Source organism: Anolis carolinensis, unplaced genomic scaffold (assembly GCF_035594765.1).
Source record: "Anolis carolinensis isolate JA03-04 unplaced genomic scaffold, rAnoCar3.1.pri scaffold_7, whole genome shotgun sequence".
Taxonomy (NCBI): Eukaryota; Metazoa; Chordata; class Lepidosauria; order Squamata; family Dactyloidae; genus Anolis; species Anolis carolinensis.
The window spans coordinates 11,764,729-11,778,770 of record NW_026943818.1 but is presented as its reverse complement, the minus strand read 5'-3'; the positions used below and the strand labels follow the sequence as shown (position 1 = coordinate 11,778,770).

Genomic DNA, 14,042 nt, shown 5'->3' with positions numbered 1-14,042 from the left:
CTAATCAAGGTGGCCAATTGAAACTTTCCCATTTGCTTCAAACAGACTAGAGTTTTTTTTCTCCCACCCTGGACATTATTCCACAGATATATACACCCCACTTATCTAGTTTCCAACAGACCTCACAATCTCAATGGGAATTCAAGGCAGGAAACAATCAGGGCCAGTTAACACCTGCCCCAGGCAGGAATAAGCCAGGCCTTGCAGCTTCAAGGCTATTCGATGCTAATCAAGGTGGCCACCTGCTACATTCACACTTGCCTCCAACAGGCATCCTGGACATTATTCCACAGATATAAAACCCCCGCTTATCTACGGTAGTTTCCAACAGACCTCACAACCTCTGAGGATGCCTGCCGCAGATGTGGGCGAAACGTCAGGAGAAAATGCTTCTGGAATATAGCCACACGGCCCGGAAAACTTACAGCAAACTAGTGATTCTGGCCATGAAAGCCTTTGACAATATATATTATATTATTAGCATAGCACAATATTAGTATTATACATTACTACATTGTACTATTCCAATATACTGCGATATTATTAGTAATATTACATGTAATATATACAATTAATATTATTATATTGTAATGTTATTAGTATTAGAGTAGTATTACGGCCATGAAAGCCTTTGACAACATATATTATATTATTAGCATAGCACAATATTGGTATTATACATTACTACATTGTACTATTCCACTACACTGCGATATTAGCAATATTACATGTAATATATACAATAAATATTATTATATTGTTATATTAGTACAGTAGTCTCACTTATCCAAGCTAAACGGGCCGGCAGAACGTTGGATAAGTGAATATCTTGGATAATAAGGAGGGATTAAGGAAAATCATATTAAACATCAAATTACATTATGATTTTACAAATTAAGCACCAAAACATCATATTATACAAATTTGACAGAAAAAGTAGTTCAATACACAGTAATGTTATGTAATAATTACTGTATTTACAAATTTAGCACCAATGTATTGAAAAGATTGACTACAAAAACACTGATTACTAAAAGCCGACTGCATTGGATAATCCAGAATGTTGGATAAGTAAGACTCTACTGTATTATATTGTAATACATTATAATATTATCGTTATTTTGTGTATATAAAATATATTACTATATATTATTGTATATTATACAATTATTATTATATATATATAATTATATTGTACTATATATACACATGTGTATATACAATATATTATACTATTGTATATTATACAATTATTATATATTATATTGTACTATATTATTCTGCCACAATACACTACCTGTATATTATACTATTAGTATTATATAATATGTAATATTATATAATATAGAATATCAATCCGGCTGGTTGCCATAATCTTTGTGTAAACCAATATATTATTATATACTATCAGCAGTATTATATTATAAAAAGAGAAGAAGAAAATACATCCATATGTAAAAGGTTCTGTTGGATCCTCCTCATAAAAAGAAAGGAAGGAAGGAAGGAAGGAAGGGAGAGGAGGCTGGAGGACGTTTCCGCGCGTCGCAATCTGGGAGTTGTAGTCCTGGCCTCCCCGGCTGGCGTTTAAACCAATGGGACGGGAGGACTCCATTTCCCAGCTTGCCACGCGCCCAAGGCGGGCGGCGCATGCGCGGTGGCGCCTGGCTGGCTCCCGCTAGCGCATCGCTGCCGCCGCTGACTGAGAGAAAGAGGGAGGGGAAGAAAAGGAGAGAAAGAAAATAAAGGAGGAAGAGGAGGATTGGAAGCGAAGGAAGAGGAAGACGAGGCGGGTGAAGTAAGCGGAGGAAGCGGGGGAGGGAATGGGAACGGCGGGAAGCCGCGGAGGGGAAGAAAAACAAAAGGAGAAGGGAGGCCCGCCATCTTCGGTGAAGCCGGGGACTCGATTTGTGGACCAGGCCGGGCTCCCTCTCTCCTGCGCCGGCCTCAAAAGCAGGCCTGTTGGGGGTGGGTCTCTCGACATTGCGGGTGCAGGCCGCTGTTTTGGCGCTCCCAGGACCCGGATGCGGAGGCTGGGATGAGGGCTCCACAATAATGTATTTATTGATTGTGTCAGGAGCGAATTGAGAATACAATTATAATGCATCAAAAAAAAAAACACACACAAACAAAGTAAAAAACTTGTATAGTCATAAGGTTGTCCTGTTGCTATAGTCTCACTTGTAATTCAAGATACAGTAGAGTCTCACTTATCCAAGCGTCACTTATCCAATGTTCTGTATTATCCAACACAGTCTGCCTTTTAGTAGTCAATGTTTTTGTAGTCAATGTTGCAATGTTTTGGTGCTAAATTAATTACTACCATATATACTCGAGTATAAGCTGACCCGAATATAACCCGAGGCACCTAAATTTACCACAAAAATTGGGAAAACTTGTTGACTCGAGTATAAGACGAGGGTGGGAAATGCAGCATCTATGGGTCAATTTCAAAAATAAAATAGATATTAATAAAATTGCATTATTTGAGGCATCAGTAGGTTAAATGTTTTTGAATATTTATGTAAAACTGTAATTTAAGATAATAATAAGACTTTAATAAGATAAGACTGTCCAACTCCGAATACCTATATACTCAAGTATAAGCCGACCTGAATAGAAGCCAACCAGGACCCTCACTCGAGTATAAGCCGAGGGAATTTTTACTAGGCTTATACTCGAGTATATACAGTACATAACAGGACTGTGTATTGAACTGCTTTTTCTGTCTGTTGTAAAACATGATGTTTTTGTGCTTAATTTGTAAAATTGTAATGTAATTTGATGTTTAATAGGCTTTTTCTTAATCTTTGCTTATTATCCAACATATTTACTTATCCAACGTTCTGCCAGCCCGTTTATGTTGGATAAGTGAGACTTTACTGTAAAATAAATACATTTATTTACTACATTTATATCCCGCTCTTCTCACCCCGAAGGGGATTAAGAGCAGCGTACAAATCAATGAACATACAATATATTATCAGCATAGCACAATATAAGCATTAAATTACTATATTGTACTATATCATTATATGGTAATATTATTAGTAATATTACATTTAATATATAATTAATATTATTATATTGTAATACAGTAGAGTCTCACGTATCCAACATAAATGGGCCGGCAGAACGTTGGATCAGCAAATATGTTGGATAATAAGGAGAGATGAAGAAGAAGCCTATTAAACATCAAATTAGGTTACGATTTTACAAATTAAGTACCAAAACATGTTATACAACAAATTTGACATAAAAAGTAGTTCAATACGCAGTAATGCTATGTAGTAATTACTGTATTTACGAATTTAGCACCAAAATATCATGATATATTGAAAACATTGACTACAAAAATGTGTTGGATAATCCAGAACTTTGAATAAGCGAGTGTTGGATAAGTGAGATTCTACTGTACCTATATACTCAAGTATAAGCTGACCTGAATAGAAGCCGGCCAGGCGTCAATCGGCCAGGCTCCGAGAGGAGCTTTGTCAGCCCTAAAAAAGGGCTGAAAAGCTAGGCATATATACAGTACATAACATTACTGTGTATTGAACTGCTTTTTCTGTCGATTTGTTGTAAAACATGATGTTTTGGTGCTTAATTTGTAAAATCATAATGTAATTTTATGTTTAATAGGCTTTTTTCTTAATCCCTCCTTATTATCCAACATTTTCGCTTATCCAATGTTCTGCCGGCCCTGTTATGTTGGATAAGTGAGACTACTGTAGAATAATATACATATTATATTATAATAATCTGACTATTATTTATCAATAAAGAACATAGGAAACAAATAATCACATTTAGGAATGTTTTACAAAGATACAACAAACATTATGTTCATGTTTGAATGTTTATCAGAATAACTCTTCGGGTCCTCCAAACTTCGTCCAAACCTACAAGTTATTTTGAAAAACATTCAAACATGAACATAATGTTTGTTATATCTTAATAGCCAGATAATACAGAATATATTATTCTATCTTGAATTACAAGTGAGGCTATAGCAAGAGGGTATAGCAACAGGACAACCTTATGTTTATACTAGATGTATAGATGTCTGTTTAGTTAGCTAAAGTAAAAAATTTGCCATGATGCTACATTTCCTTTGACCAGAAGCTGGCCACTTGGAGTGCCTCTGGTGTTGCTATAAGGAGGTCCTCCATTGTGCATGTGGCCAGGCTCAGATAACAACAACAACAACAACATTGAACTGGATCACAATACACACCCCAAATTTTGAATGTTGGGTGGTTATCAATCTCACCCCCCATGACTATCTCCCAACTAGGACCCTAGAATTGGGGGGGGGGGGGGGTCTGAGAATAGACAACCACTCAGATGAGGAGCTCTAGCACTCCAATAATAATAATAACAACAACAACAACGTGGATTAATAATGTGGTTGGTGTAATACTATTTATTTATTTATTAGTGATATTTATATCCCACCTTTCTCACCCCGAAGGAAACTCAGGGCAGCTTACAAGTCATATGTAGATACGATATATTATATTATTTGTATAGCACAATATAAGCATTATATATTGCTATATTGTACTATAACACTATATTGTAATATTAGTAATTACACTATGTAACAAACTTTGAAAAAATTCTGTTCCTTGTTTGAAAGTGTTATTCCTGTTTAATTGTGCAGTACTTACTTTAAAAAGTAGTTGTTCTACTCCAGAAACTTTGTTTTTGTGGCTTCCACAAAACATTGAATTGGTTGAGACTCGATGAGATATTCATCAAAAAACTTGAGCAAAATGTGCCGCAGGATGTTCCTCCCACAAATGCAGTTTAATAAATCTTTCCCATGTTTTTATGATAGAATCAATTAAGAAATGACATTTATTATGCAGGAACAAAATTCTGTTGAATTGTGTTATTGATATGTAGGGTACAATGCACCCTTGGTGGATTCCATCCTCAAAAGGGTTCAATTGGCCCATCTTGAATGAGATAATTCTATGTAACTGTGTGAAGCTATAAGGGGTCTCTCCCTCCTAAATCTAGTCCCAAAGACTAGCTCCCTCCCTAGACTTGGGCCCCTTCCACTCGGCTGAATAATATCCTACATTTTCTGCTTTGAACTGGAATATATGGTAGTGTGAACTCAGATAAACCAGTTCAAAACATATTGTGGGATTTTCTGCCTTGATATTCTGGGATATATGGCTGTGTGGAAGGGCCCATGGAGTCAGATGTAATAATATCAGCAATAGTAGTAGTAGTAGTAATAATATTTTTTATTTATTACTCTCCTCTCCTTACAGCTTGAGGCACATAATGAATACAATTATTATTGATATAAAGGGCCCAGGGATCCAATGAGTCCTTAAGGACTGGATCTGAAGCCGCCCACAGATTCCCAGATAATTTTAGTGTTTACACCTTTTTTTAATTATATTTGGCTATTTAATATTTAATGATTTTTATTGCTTTAGTGGCATTTATATTTACTATTCTATTGTAAACAGAAGGTCAGCTGCTGCCCTCTCTTCCTTTTTGCCTCATATTTATTTGTGTTACATTTTGAAATGGTCAAATGATTGGTCAAATAAATAGACTATTATTATTATTATATTACTATTCTAATGTCACACAAATCCTATGTAAAAACATACTGCATATTTTGACATTAATATTGAAACTTGAAATATATACAGAAAATATTTACTTTCTAACCTGTCTCCCATCTAGATGTTGTTCTTGATCTTTTCTATTGTTGTTGTGTGTTTCTGACTTTAGGCTGACTCTAAGGCAGTGGTTCTCAACCTGTGGGGTCCCCAGGTGTTTTGACCCACAACTCCCAGAAATCCCAGCCAACTGTTAGGATTTCTGGGAGTTGAAGGCCAAAACATCTGGGGACCCACAGGTTGAGCATCACTGCTCTAAGGCAACCGCATTATGGGTATTTTTGTAGTCCAGAAGAGGGATTTGTCTTTGCCTCCAGCTAAACATTAGGAAAAATGTTTGGATGGTAAGAACTATTCAGGTGTGGAATTTGCAGCTGCTTTGGAGTGTGGCAGAGTCTCTTTCACAGGAGGTTTTAGAACTGGATGGACATCTGTTAAGAGTGCTTTGATTGTGTGGCAGTATAGGGTCTATGTCAGGTTTTTTGTTCTTTCTGAGGATGACAGGATATGACTTACCCAAGGTTTGTGACCAACCCTTGGATCCATAGTCATAGACCAACACTCAAATCACTCTACCTTGCTGGCTCTCTAATTTTACATCAGGTTAAAATAAATCAATCCAGTGAGCTGATGTTAAAATCAGAAAGAACAGGAATAAAATCAATAAAAAATTAAAATTAAAAAATCAAGGTTCCTTTTTGGTTCTTTTCATCCATGGATACACTTATGTCTTGTATGCTGATCTAACAAAGGTAGTGTTAGGAATGTTATAGATTTACTTTGGTTAAAAACTAGTTCTTTGAGCTTTGAAATAAAAGCAAACTGGGCAATCCCAGAAAGATCTGGGCACTCTTCAGTTTGGTCATGTTTTTTAAAAATTATTTAAAACTGGGATCTCTGTCCTTGGATGAGTTTTAAAAGGGAGAGGGTGCAAGTGTGGAATATTATGACTAAAAACATGAAGCATGGAGGAAGGAGATAGAGAACCCTTTTATTTACTTCTGTACTATTGAACATCTGGCTTATTAAGTAGTCCCACACCAGTGTATAGTAAATAACATATAAAACAACCTTGTGGGATGTATAAATATATATAACAGTAGTAAGTATCAGATGGCATTTCGACCTTGGTTCACAGAAGATTTTGGAAGAGATGTGTGGGAGTTAGATATATTTGTTTTCTCAGCTGTGGAAGAAGGGTTTTGCAAAGGAGTCCAGAAATCCTTGAAAGATGTTGTTTTGCTGATTCAGAGTGAAAAAATGAAAAGTGATTTCTTAGTTTCACACAGGAATCCGCAGACATGCAGCCGAAACAAACTAGCGTCTGTTTTTGTTGTCATTGCATGTTTATATATACACACATTGTTGCTTTCTGTGTTACAGTGCATTTATTTACGCACAGGAAACACTCTGGTCACAAAACTAAACTACAAAGTAACGGGTACTTCCACTGGAATCAATGAGTTTTTATCAATGGGTCTACTCCTATGTGTATTTGTCATCACGTGTGTTAAGCTATGTCGACCCTCATGAGTTTCATCGGGGTGAAATTCGCAAGCGGTGGATTACATTTAAAACGGGCATTTTCTGTACAAAAACTCACTGTTTCAGCATTTAAATTGTGCTTCCACCTAGAACTATAGGAGCCTCCGGTGGCCTAGGGGATAAAAGCCTTGTGACTTGAAGGTTGAGTTGCTGACCTGAAGGCTGCCAGGTTCAAATCCCACCCGGGGAGAGTGCAGATGAGCTCCCTCTTTCAGCTCCAGCTCCATGCGGGGACATGAGAGAAGCCTCCCACAAGGATGGTAAAACATCAAAACATCTGGGCGTCCCCTGGGCAACGTCCTTGCAGACGGCCAATTCTCTCACTCCAGAAGCAACTCAGGTTGCTCCTGACATGAAAAAAACAAAAACAAAAACCTAGAACTATTATTATCTGTACAGAAAGATGTTCTTCTGTACAGATAATACCCAAATGTCAAAATCCCTTGATTCCAATGGGAAGGACACTACGGTTTGTGATTCGCCGTTGTCTCTGTAATGTCACAATCCCTGGTTCGCATCACAAAATGTTTCCCCTGGTTACCTGTCGGGGTTTGGGCAGCATTTCATAGCTACCCCACCAGATGTATTCTATCCATTATGGTATTTGGATGGTTTGTATAAAGATTTTACTTCTTGAGGTCAGTATTTATCCAAATGGAAGAAATGTAGGCATCAGTGGGAGGCCACTGAAGGTGAAGTTCTCTGTTGCATCTCTGTAGGACTCCTTGTTCCGGCTTTGCAAGTCCAACTCTGCAGCCAGCAGTGGGTTTTGTTCCCATCTGCCACTTTTTGGCTAGAAATAAAACTCAGTGCACTGTTTTGCAGTGCAGCAGGATCCCCAAATCTCAAAGAGGGCAGAAGTGTAACATGTCCAGAAACACATGGGTAGGATAATGCTGGGATTCCCTAAATCTTAACCTATGTCAGATCCAGCCCTTTTGGTGTCCTGATTTGATCCATGACTTACACCCACAGTGTCCCTTTGCTATGTTGCCACAAATGGGAAGCTTTTCAATATCTATATATATATAAAAGAGTTATGGAATCAGGGTACCGGACAAAACAGCAAAACTACAGGCTCCCCAACCTCGAAATTTGACAACACAACCCATCATCCACGCCTCTAGGTTGATACAATAAAAAGAAAAGAAAAATAAAGTCCTAATTAGAGGGAGAGCAATAATTGTTACATCCTAATCATTTTTCCTAATTGTAGCATTCATACTTGCCTCCAACAGACAAAAAAACCCCAATCAGAAATATTGTATATTCACAACCTTTAGGAAATAATATCCCCTGATGGCGCAGCGTGTTAAAGCGCTGAGCTGCTGAACTTCTGGACCGAAAGGCCGCAGGTTTGAATTGGGGGAGCAGAGAGAGCCCCCACTGTTAGCCCCAGCTTCTGCCAACCCAGAAGTTCAAAGACATACTGTGAGTGCATCAATAGGTACTGCTCCGGTGGGAAGGTAACACCGCTCCATGCAGTCATCCCACATGACCTTGGAGGAGTCTATGGACAACGCCGGCTCTTCGGCTTAGAAATGGAGATGAGCACCAACCCCCAGAGTCAGGGGAAAACGTTTACCCTTTACCTTAACTACCACCAATTGCTCAATACTTTATTTCCCATACCACCATACTTTGCCACAGCAACGCGTGGCCGGGCACAGCTAGTAGAATAATAGAGTTGGAGGAGACCACATGGGCCATCTAGACCAGCCCCCTCCCCCCCACCATGCAAGAAAATCACCATCAAAGCACCCTCGACAGATAGCCATCCTTCTTCTGTTCAATATCTCGCATAAATTGTGGTGCCCAGAATTGGACACACTATTCCAGGAGCGGTCTGACCAAAGCGGGAGAGCAGGTCACCATTACGTACTATGTACAAGCTTCTCCATTCTTTTTCTGAAACCTTTATTGAGAAAAAATGAATATAAAACACAATTTAGAAATAAATTGACAGCATTGTAAAGCATTCATACAATTTAGTATTTAATTTGGTCTCTACAGTTAATACCTAATTCAGTTCATATAAGCACAGGAGGGCTTGGTTTTTTTTGGATCATTTGATTAGTTAGCGTAGTAAATACAAGTGAATCAAATAAGGGCAATATTTATATCAGTTTCATCATCCTTGGGCCTTTATGTTAACTTTTCTGGAACAGATTTTTATGAAGTTAAGTTCAGCGAGCTTTTAGATATTCACTGTTGGGCTATTCCCTATTTAGCAGTTAAAATGCATTTGATCTTTAGGGGATAACTGAGCATCAGAAGCTGAGAAATTGTTTAAATCCGAAACTAACTGAACATGTTGGCTGGCAATGTTGTGTATTTCTTATTCAGAATCTTTGCACTAGTCACCCTCTGTACATAGCAATCGATGTCTTGGTTTTAATCATTGTCATATTATGTTGATGTTTTATAACTATGTTATTATATTGTGTTTTATATTATGGATTATATGTTAATTTTACGTTGTGGTTGGATTGTTTTCTCATGTAAGCCACCCCGAGTCCCTTCGGGGAGATGGAGGCGGGGTGCAAGAATAAAGTTGTTATTATTATTTCTTGAAATATATCTAGACATTTACACAGTCCCATCACATATGCTCTCCTTCCATTCTAAAAGACAGAAATGCTTTTGTTGAGCCTTATTTAGGAAAATCCCATTTGTTTTTAGAAACTCAGCAAGGTTAGACCTCATGAGGACTTGAACAGGAGACCGTCAAGGAATACTTGGCATTGTATGTTGCCTTTCAGTAGGAAGCCATGGCAAAATACCTTGGAGGGTTGAAACTTGAAAACATGGCTTTTCAAGCAGGCCTTTGACCAAGGTTAACATTAATTTACTCCTGTTGACAAAGCACTTTGTTTGACTCAGATACTTGTGTGTCTGAAATTGATATGACAATTTTACCCGCAGCTATTACTGCATTTTACTGAGCATTTTAATGAATAGGGGTTTTATACTTTTAAGTACATCTGTTTTATGTTATTGACATTGTTATTGTTTACTATTGCTATGTGTATTACTGTATTTTGTTATGTGTTTTATTGTATTGTATTTTCCACTGCACTACCATGTGCTTGTAGGAGCCCGCCGTGGCACAGTAGGTTAAACCCTTGTGCTAGTAGGACTGATGACTTGAAGGTTGGGTTGCTGACTTGAAGGTTACCGGTTCGAATCCACCCTGGGGAGAGCGCAGATGAGCTCCCTCTGTGAGCTCCAGCTCCATGCGGGGACATGAGAGAAGCCTCCCACAAGGATGATAAAAACATCAAAACATCTGGGCGTCCCATGGGCAATGTCATTGTAGACGGCCAATTCTCTTACACCAGAAGCAACTTGTAGTTTCTCAAGTTGTGCCTTGTTGTTGTTTTATTATCGGACTGTTGTATGTTGGTATTGAATGTTTACCATGTGTAAACTTCCCTGAGTCCCTTTTGGGAGATAGAGCGGTATATAAATACAGTTTTTTTGTTGTTGTCCCAACATTTAAAAAAAACATGTGCTTGTAAGCCGCCCCAAGTCCCTTTTGGAAACAATGGGAGGATACGAATAAAGTCATTATTATTATTTTATTATGACACAGCAAACAAGATAGATATGCTGGATTTCATATCACAAAATCACAAGTCGAACACTTCCCAAGTGTCTAGGACTGTGTGATGTATTATTATTATTATTATTATTATTATTATTATTATTATTATTATTATTATTATTTTATGACACAGCAAACAAGATAGACATGCTGAATTTCATATCACATAATCACAAGTCGAACACTTCCCAAGTGTCTAGGACTGTGTGATGTATTTTCGGATGATGCGTGCAGATCCCAGTAGGGTGGCCTTTATTATTATTATTATTATTATTATTATTATTATTATTATTATTATTATTATTCCTTGCCTAAGATCGGTTTCATCCGCATGGGTAATTTCTCTATATAGCCTCAGGGTTCAACTCACTTTTGGGTTCTCCCCAATGTTCTTATAGCACTTTTAACTTCCTCCATGTTTACAAGTCTCACTTAATGCACTTTGATCAGCCCATCCATATGTTTTATTGATGTGTTTTAACTTTGTCTTATTAATGGTTTTATTTTTTCATTTGTGCGTTTTCGGTATTTGATGTTTTTGTATGTATACTCTTTTGCATTTGTAAGCTGCCCTGAGTCCCTGCGGGGAGATAGAGGTGGGGAAAACAGCGGAAATACCGTCACTAGAACAATGGATTTTGAAAGTGATGAACATACAAAACATGGACACATTAACGAAGATAATCTCAGAAAAAATGGACATAAAAACAGATTGGGACAAACTAAGTAAATATCTAAAAGAAAAAAGAAACCTGGAAATATAGAGGAAGATGTTGTTTAAGAGAAGATACTCTTAGGTTATTAGAAAAATGCTAGGGAAAGAATTGGGGAAATTAAGAATTAAAAGGTAGAGCAGGGGAACTGGAAGGTAATTTAGAGGGAGGAGGGAGGGTTGTGGAGTATCAGGGTTTTTTGTTTTTTTCCTGTTTTTTTTTTCTTTTCTCTTTGTTTTCTATGATCACATGGGACTCTCTCCTTTTATTATATCACTATAATCATAAATAAATGTGTTAAAAAAAAGAATAAAATTATTATTATTAAATTATTATTAAGAAAATGCAAAGGTGTTCACGTTGGAGTTTGTCCCCAAAATGAGTTCTCTTCCTTTTTCTTCCAGGCTTTATGGCTGGTCTCTGGAAATGGGATGCCATTCTCGTCTGGGGCTTGTAAAGAACAACCGTGGCCCGTTTCTCTTTCCCTGCTGCTGCTCCTGCTGCCCTCCTCCTCACCTTGAGCAGAAGTGAGACCAAGAGGCAGAGGGGGACATGTCTGCCGTCGCCTCGGCCACCCAGGCCCCTCAGGGCCCTGCCAACCCACCGCCCCCTGAGGTGACCAACCCGGCCAAGCCCGGACGGAAGACCAACCAGCTCCAATACATGCAGAACGTCGTGGTGAAGACGCTGTGGAAGCACCAGTTTGCCTGGCCCTTCTACCAACCAGTTGACGCCATTAAGCTCAACTTACCTGTGAGTATCCTTCTTTTTTGTAGTATATAAAACAAATGAACAAGTTCTGATTCAGATGCAACTGGCCACGCTCTGGTTACATCTCGTAAAGACTACTGCAGCGCTGTCTACATGGGGGTTGCATATGAAGACTGTTCAAAAGCTTCAATTGGTCCAACGAGCAGCAGCCAGGATGCTCACCGGAGTGGAGGATTCTCACACAATTTTGGCTCCGGTGGCCAAGGGGATAAAAGCCTTGTGACTTGAAGGTTGGGTTGCTGACCTGAAAGCTGCTAGGTTCGAATCCCTCTTTCAGCTCCAGCTCCATGCAGGGACATGAGAGAAGCCTCCCACAAGGAGAGTAAAAAACATCCAGGCGTCCCCTGGGCAACGTCCTTGCGGACAGCCAATTCTCTCACTCCAGAAGCAACTCTGGTTGCTCCTGACACGAAAAAAACAAAAACAATTTTGACTGTTAATTTGTGTATACCAACAATTGAAATACTGTGTGATTCTTTTTCTTCTGCCAGGACTATCACAAAATCATTAAAAACCCAATGGACATGGGGACGATCAAGAAGCGGCTAGAGCACAACTATTACTGGAGCGCCAGTGAATGTATGCAGGATTTCAACACCATGTTTACAAACTGTTACATTTATAACAAGGTAAAGACCTAAGCACTGTACAGCATTGCAAGCCTTAACTTTGAGGGCTGGATAGGTTATTCTACCAAAAACTCCCATGAGCTCTTTGATGGTGCCTTTGTCAGTTAAAGAGATTTTATTTTGGGAAAGATTTAACTTTTTTTATCTGGTCTGTACTTCTAATTTGTAGTTGGAGATGGGAGATAATATGCTTCATAAAAGAGATGCTATTTATTTATTTACAGTATTTATAGTAATATTACATGTAATATATAATATACAATTATAGTGTATTATTATTATTATTATTCTGTATTCCCTTATAGTATTATCAATATTATACGTATATACAATATACTTTTTTATTAGTGTAGGATAATATTAGTATTATATATTATTATATTCTTAAATATGTTCTCAAGTGAAATCAATTCTGGTTCGTACTTCCAGCATGTTTTACATGCAACAGGAATTCAAATGCTATGGTTTCTTTAAAAAGCAAAGTCCAAGAGTCTCCGAATAATATTGAATTAATGGTTAGAGCCCAGTATTGATCAAAGAAATAATTGAACACTGAAACTGGCTTATGGGCTCCAGTTCAGATTCTATTCTGGCGTTTTCTCAGAAAGATCATAGTCCTGGGTTGCTGTGAGTTTTCCAGGCTGGTTGGCCATGTTCCAGAAGCATTCTCTCCTGACGTTTTGCCCACATTTACGACAGGTATCCTCAGAGGTTGTGAGATCTCTTGGAAACTAGGCAAGTGGGGTTTATATATCTGTGGAATGTTCAGGGTGGGAGAAAGAACTCTTGTCTGCCTGAGGCAAGTGTGAATGTTGCAGTTGGCCACCTTGACTAGCATTGAATAGCCTGGCAGCTTCAAATCCTGGCTGCTTCCTGCCTGTGGGAATCCTTGGTTGGGAGGTGTTAGCTAGCCTCGATCATTTCCTGTCTGGAATTCCCCTGTATTCTGATTGTTGTTCTTTATTTACTGTCCTGGTTTTAGAGTTTTTTTTAAATACAAGCAGGGGCAGTTAACACCTTCCAACAAAGGATTCCCCCAGGCAGGAAACAGTGAGGCTGCTTTTCCTAAAACATAGTAACCAATAATTCTAGTTAGGAATAGTTTGCTTGGATTTTGCTTTGAAAATGT

General features: G+C 38.2%; 1 protein-coding gene across 6 annotated transcripts in view; it reads left to right on the top strand.

The window, feature by feature from the left end:
* The first annotated feature begins 1,639 nt into the window (after nucleotides 1–1,639).
* Nucleotides 1,640–14,042, top strand: part of brd3 (bromodomain containing 3) — a 41,643-nt gene continuing 29,240 nt past the window's right edge. For 5 of the 6 annotated variants that reach the window (XM_062959704.1, XM_016998219.2, XM_003228844.4 and 2 more), the window contains exons 1-3: nucleotides 1,640–1,795; nucleotides 11,918–12,266; nucleotides 12,776–12,913. In XM_062959704.1, the coding sequence (XP_062815774.1) occupies nucleotides 12,066–12,266; nucleotides 12,776–12,913 (339 nt within the window). In that variant the 5' untranslated portion in view covers nucleotides 1,640–1,795; nucleotides 11,918–12,065. Of the gene's footprint in view, nucleotides 1,796–7,812; nucleotides 7,832–11,917; nucleotides 12,267–12,775; nucleotides 12,914–14,042 lie in introns of those variants that run through there. The other variant, XM_062959703.1, reaches the window with a different exon arrangement.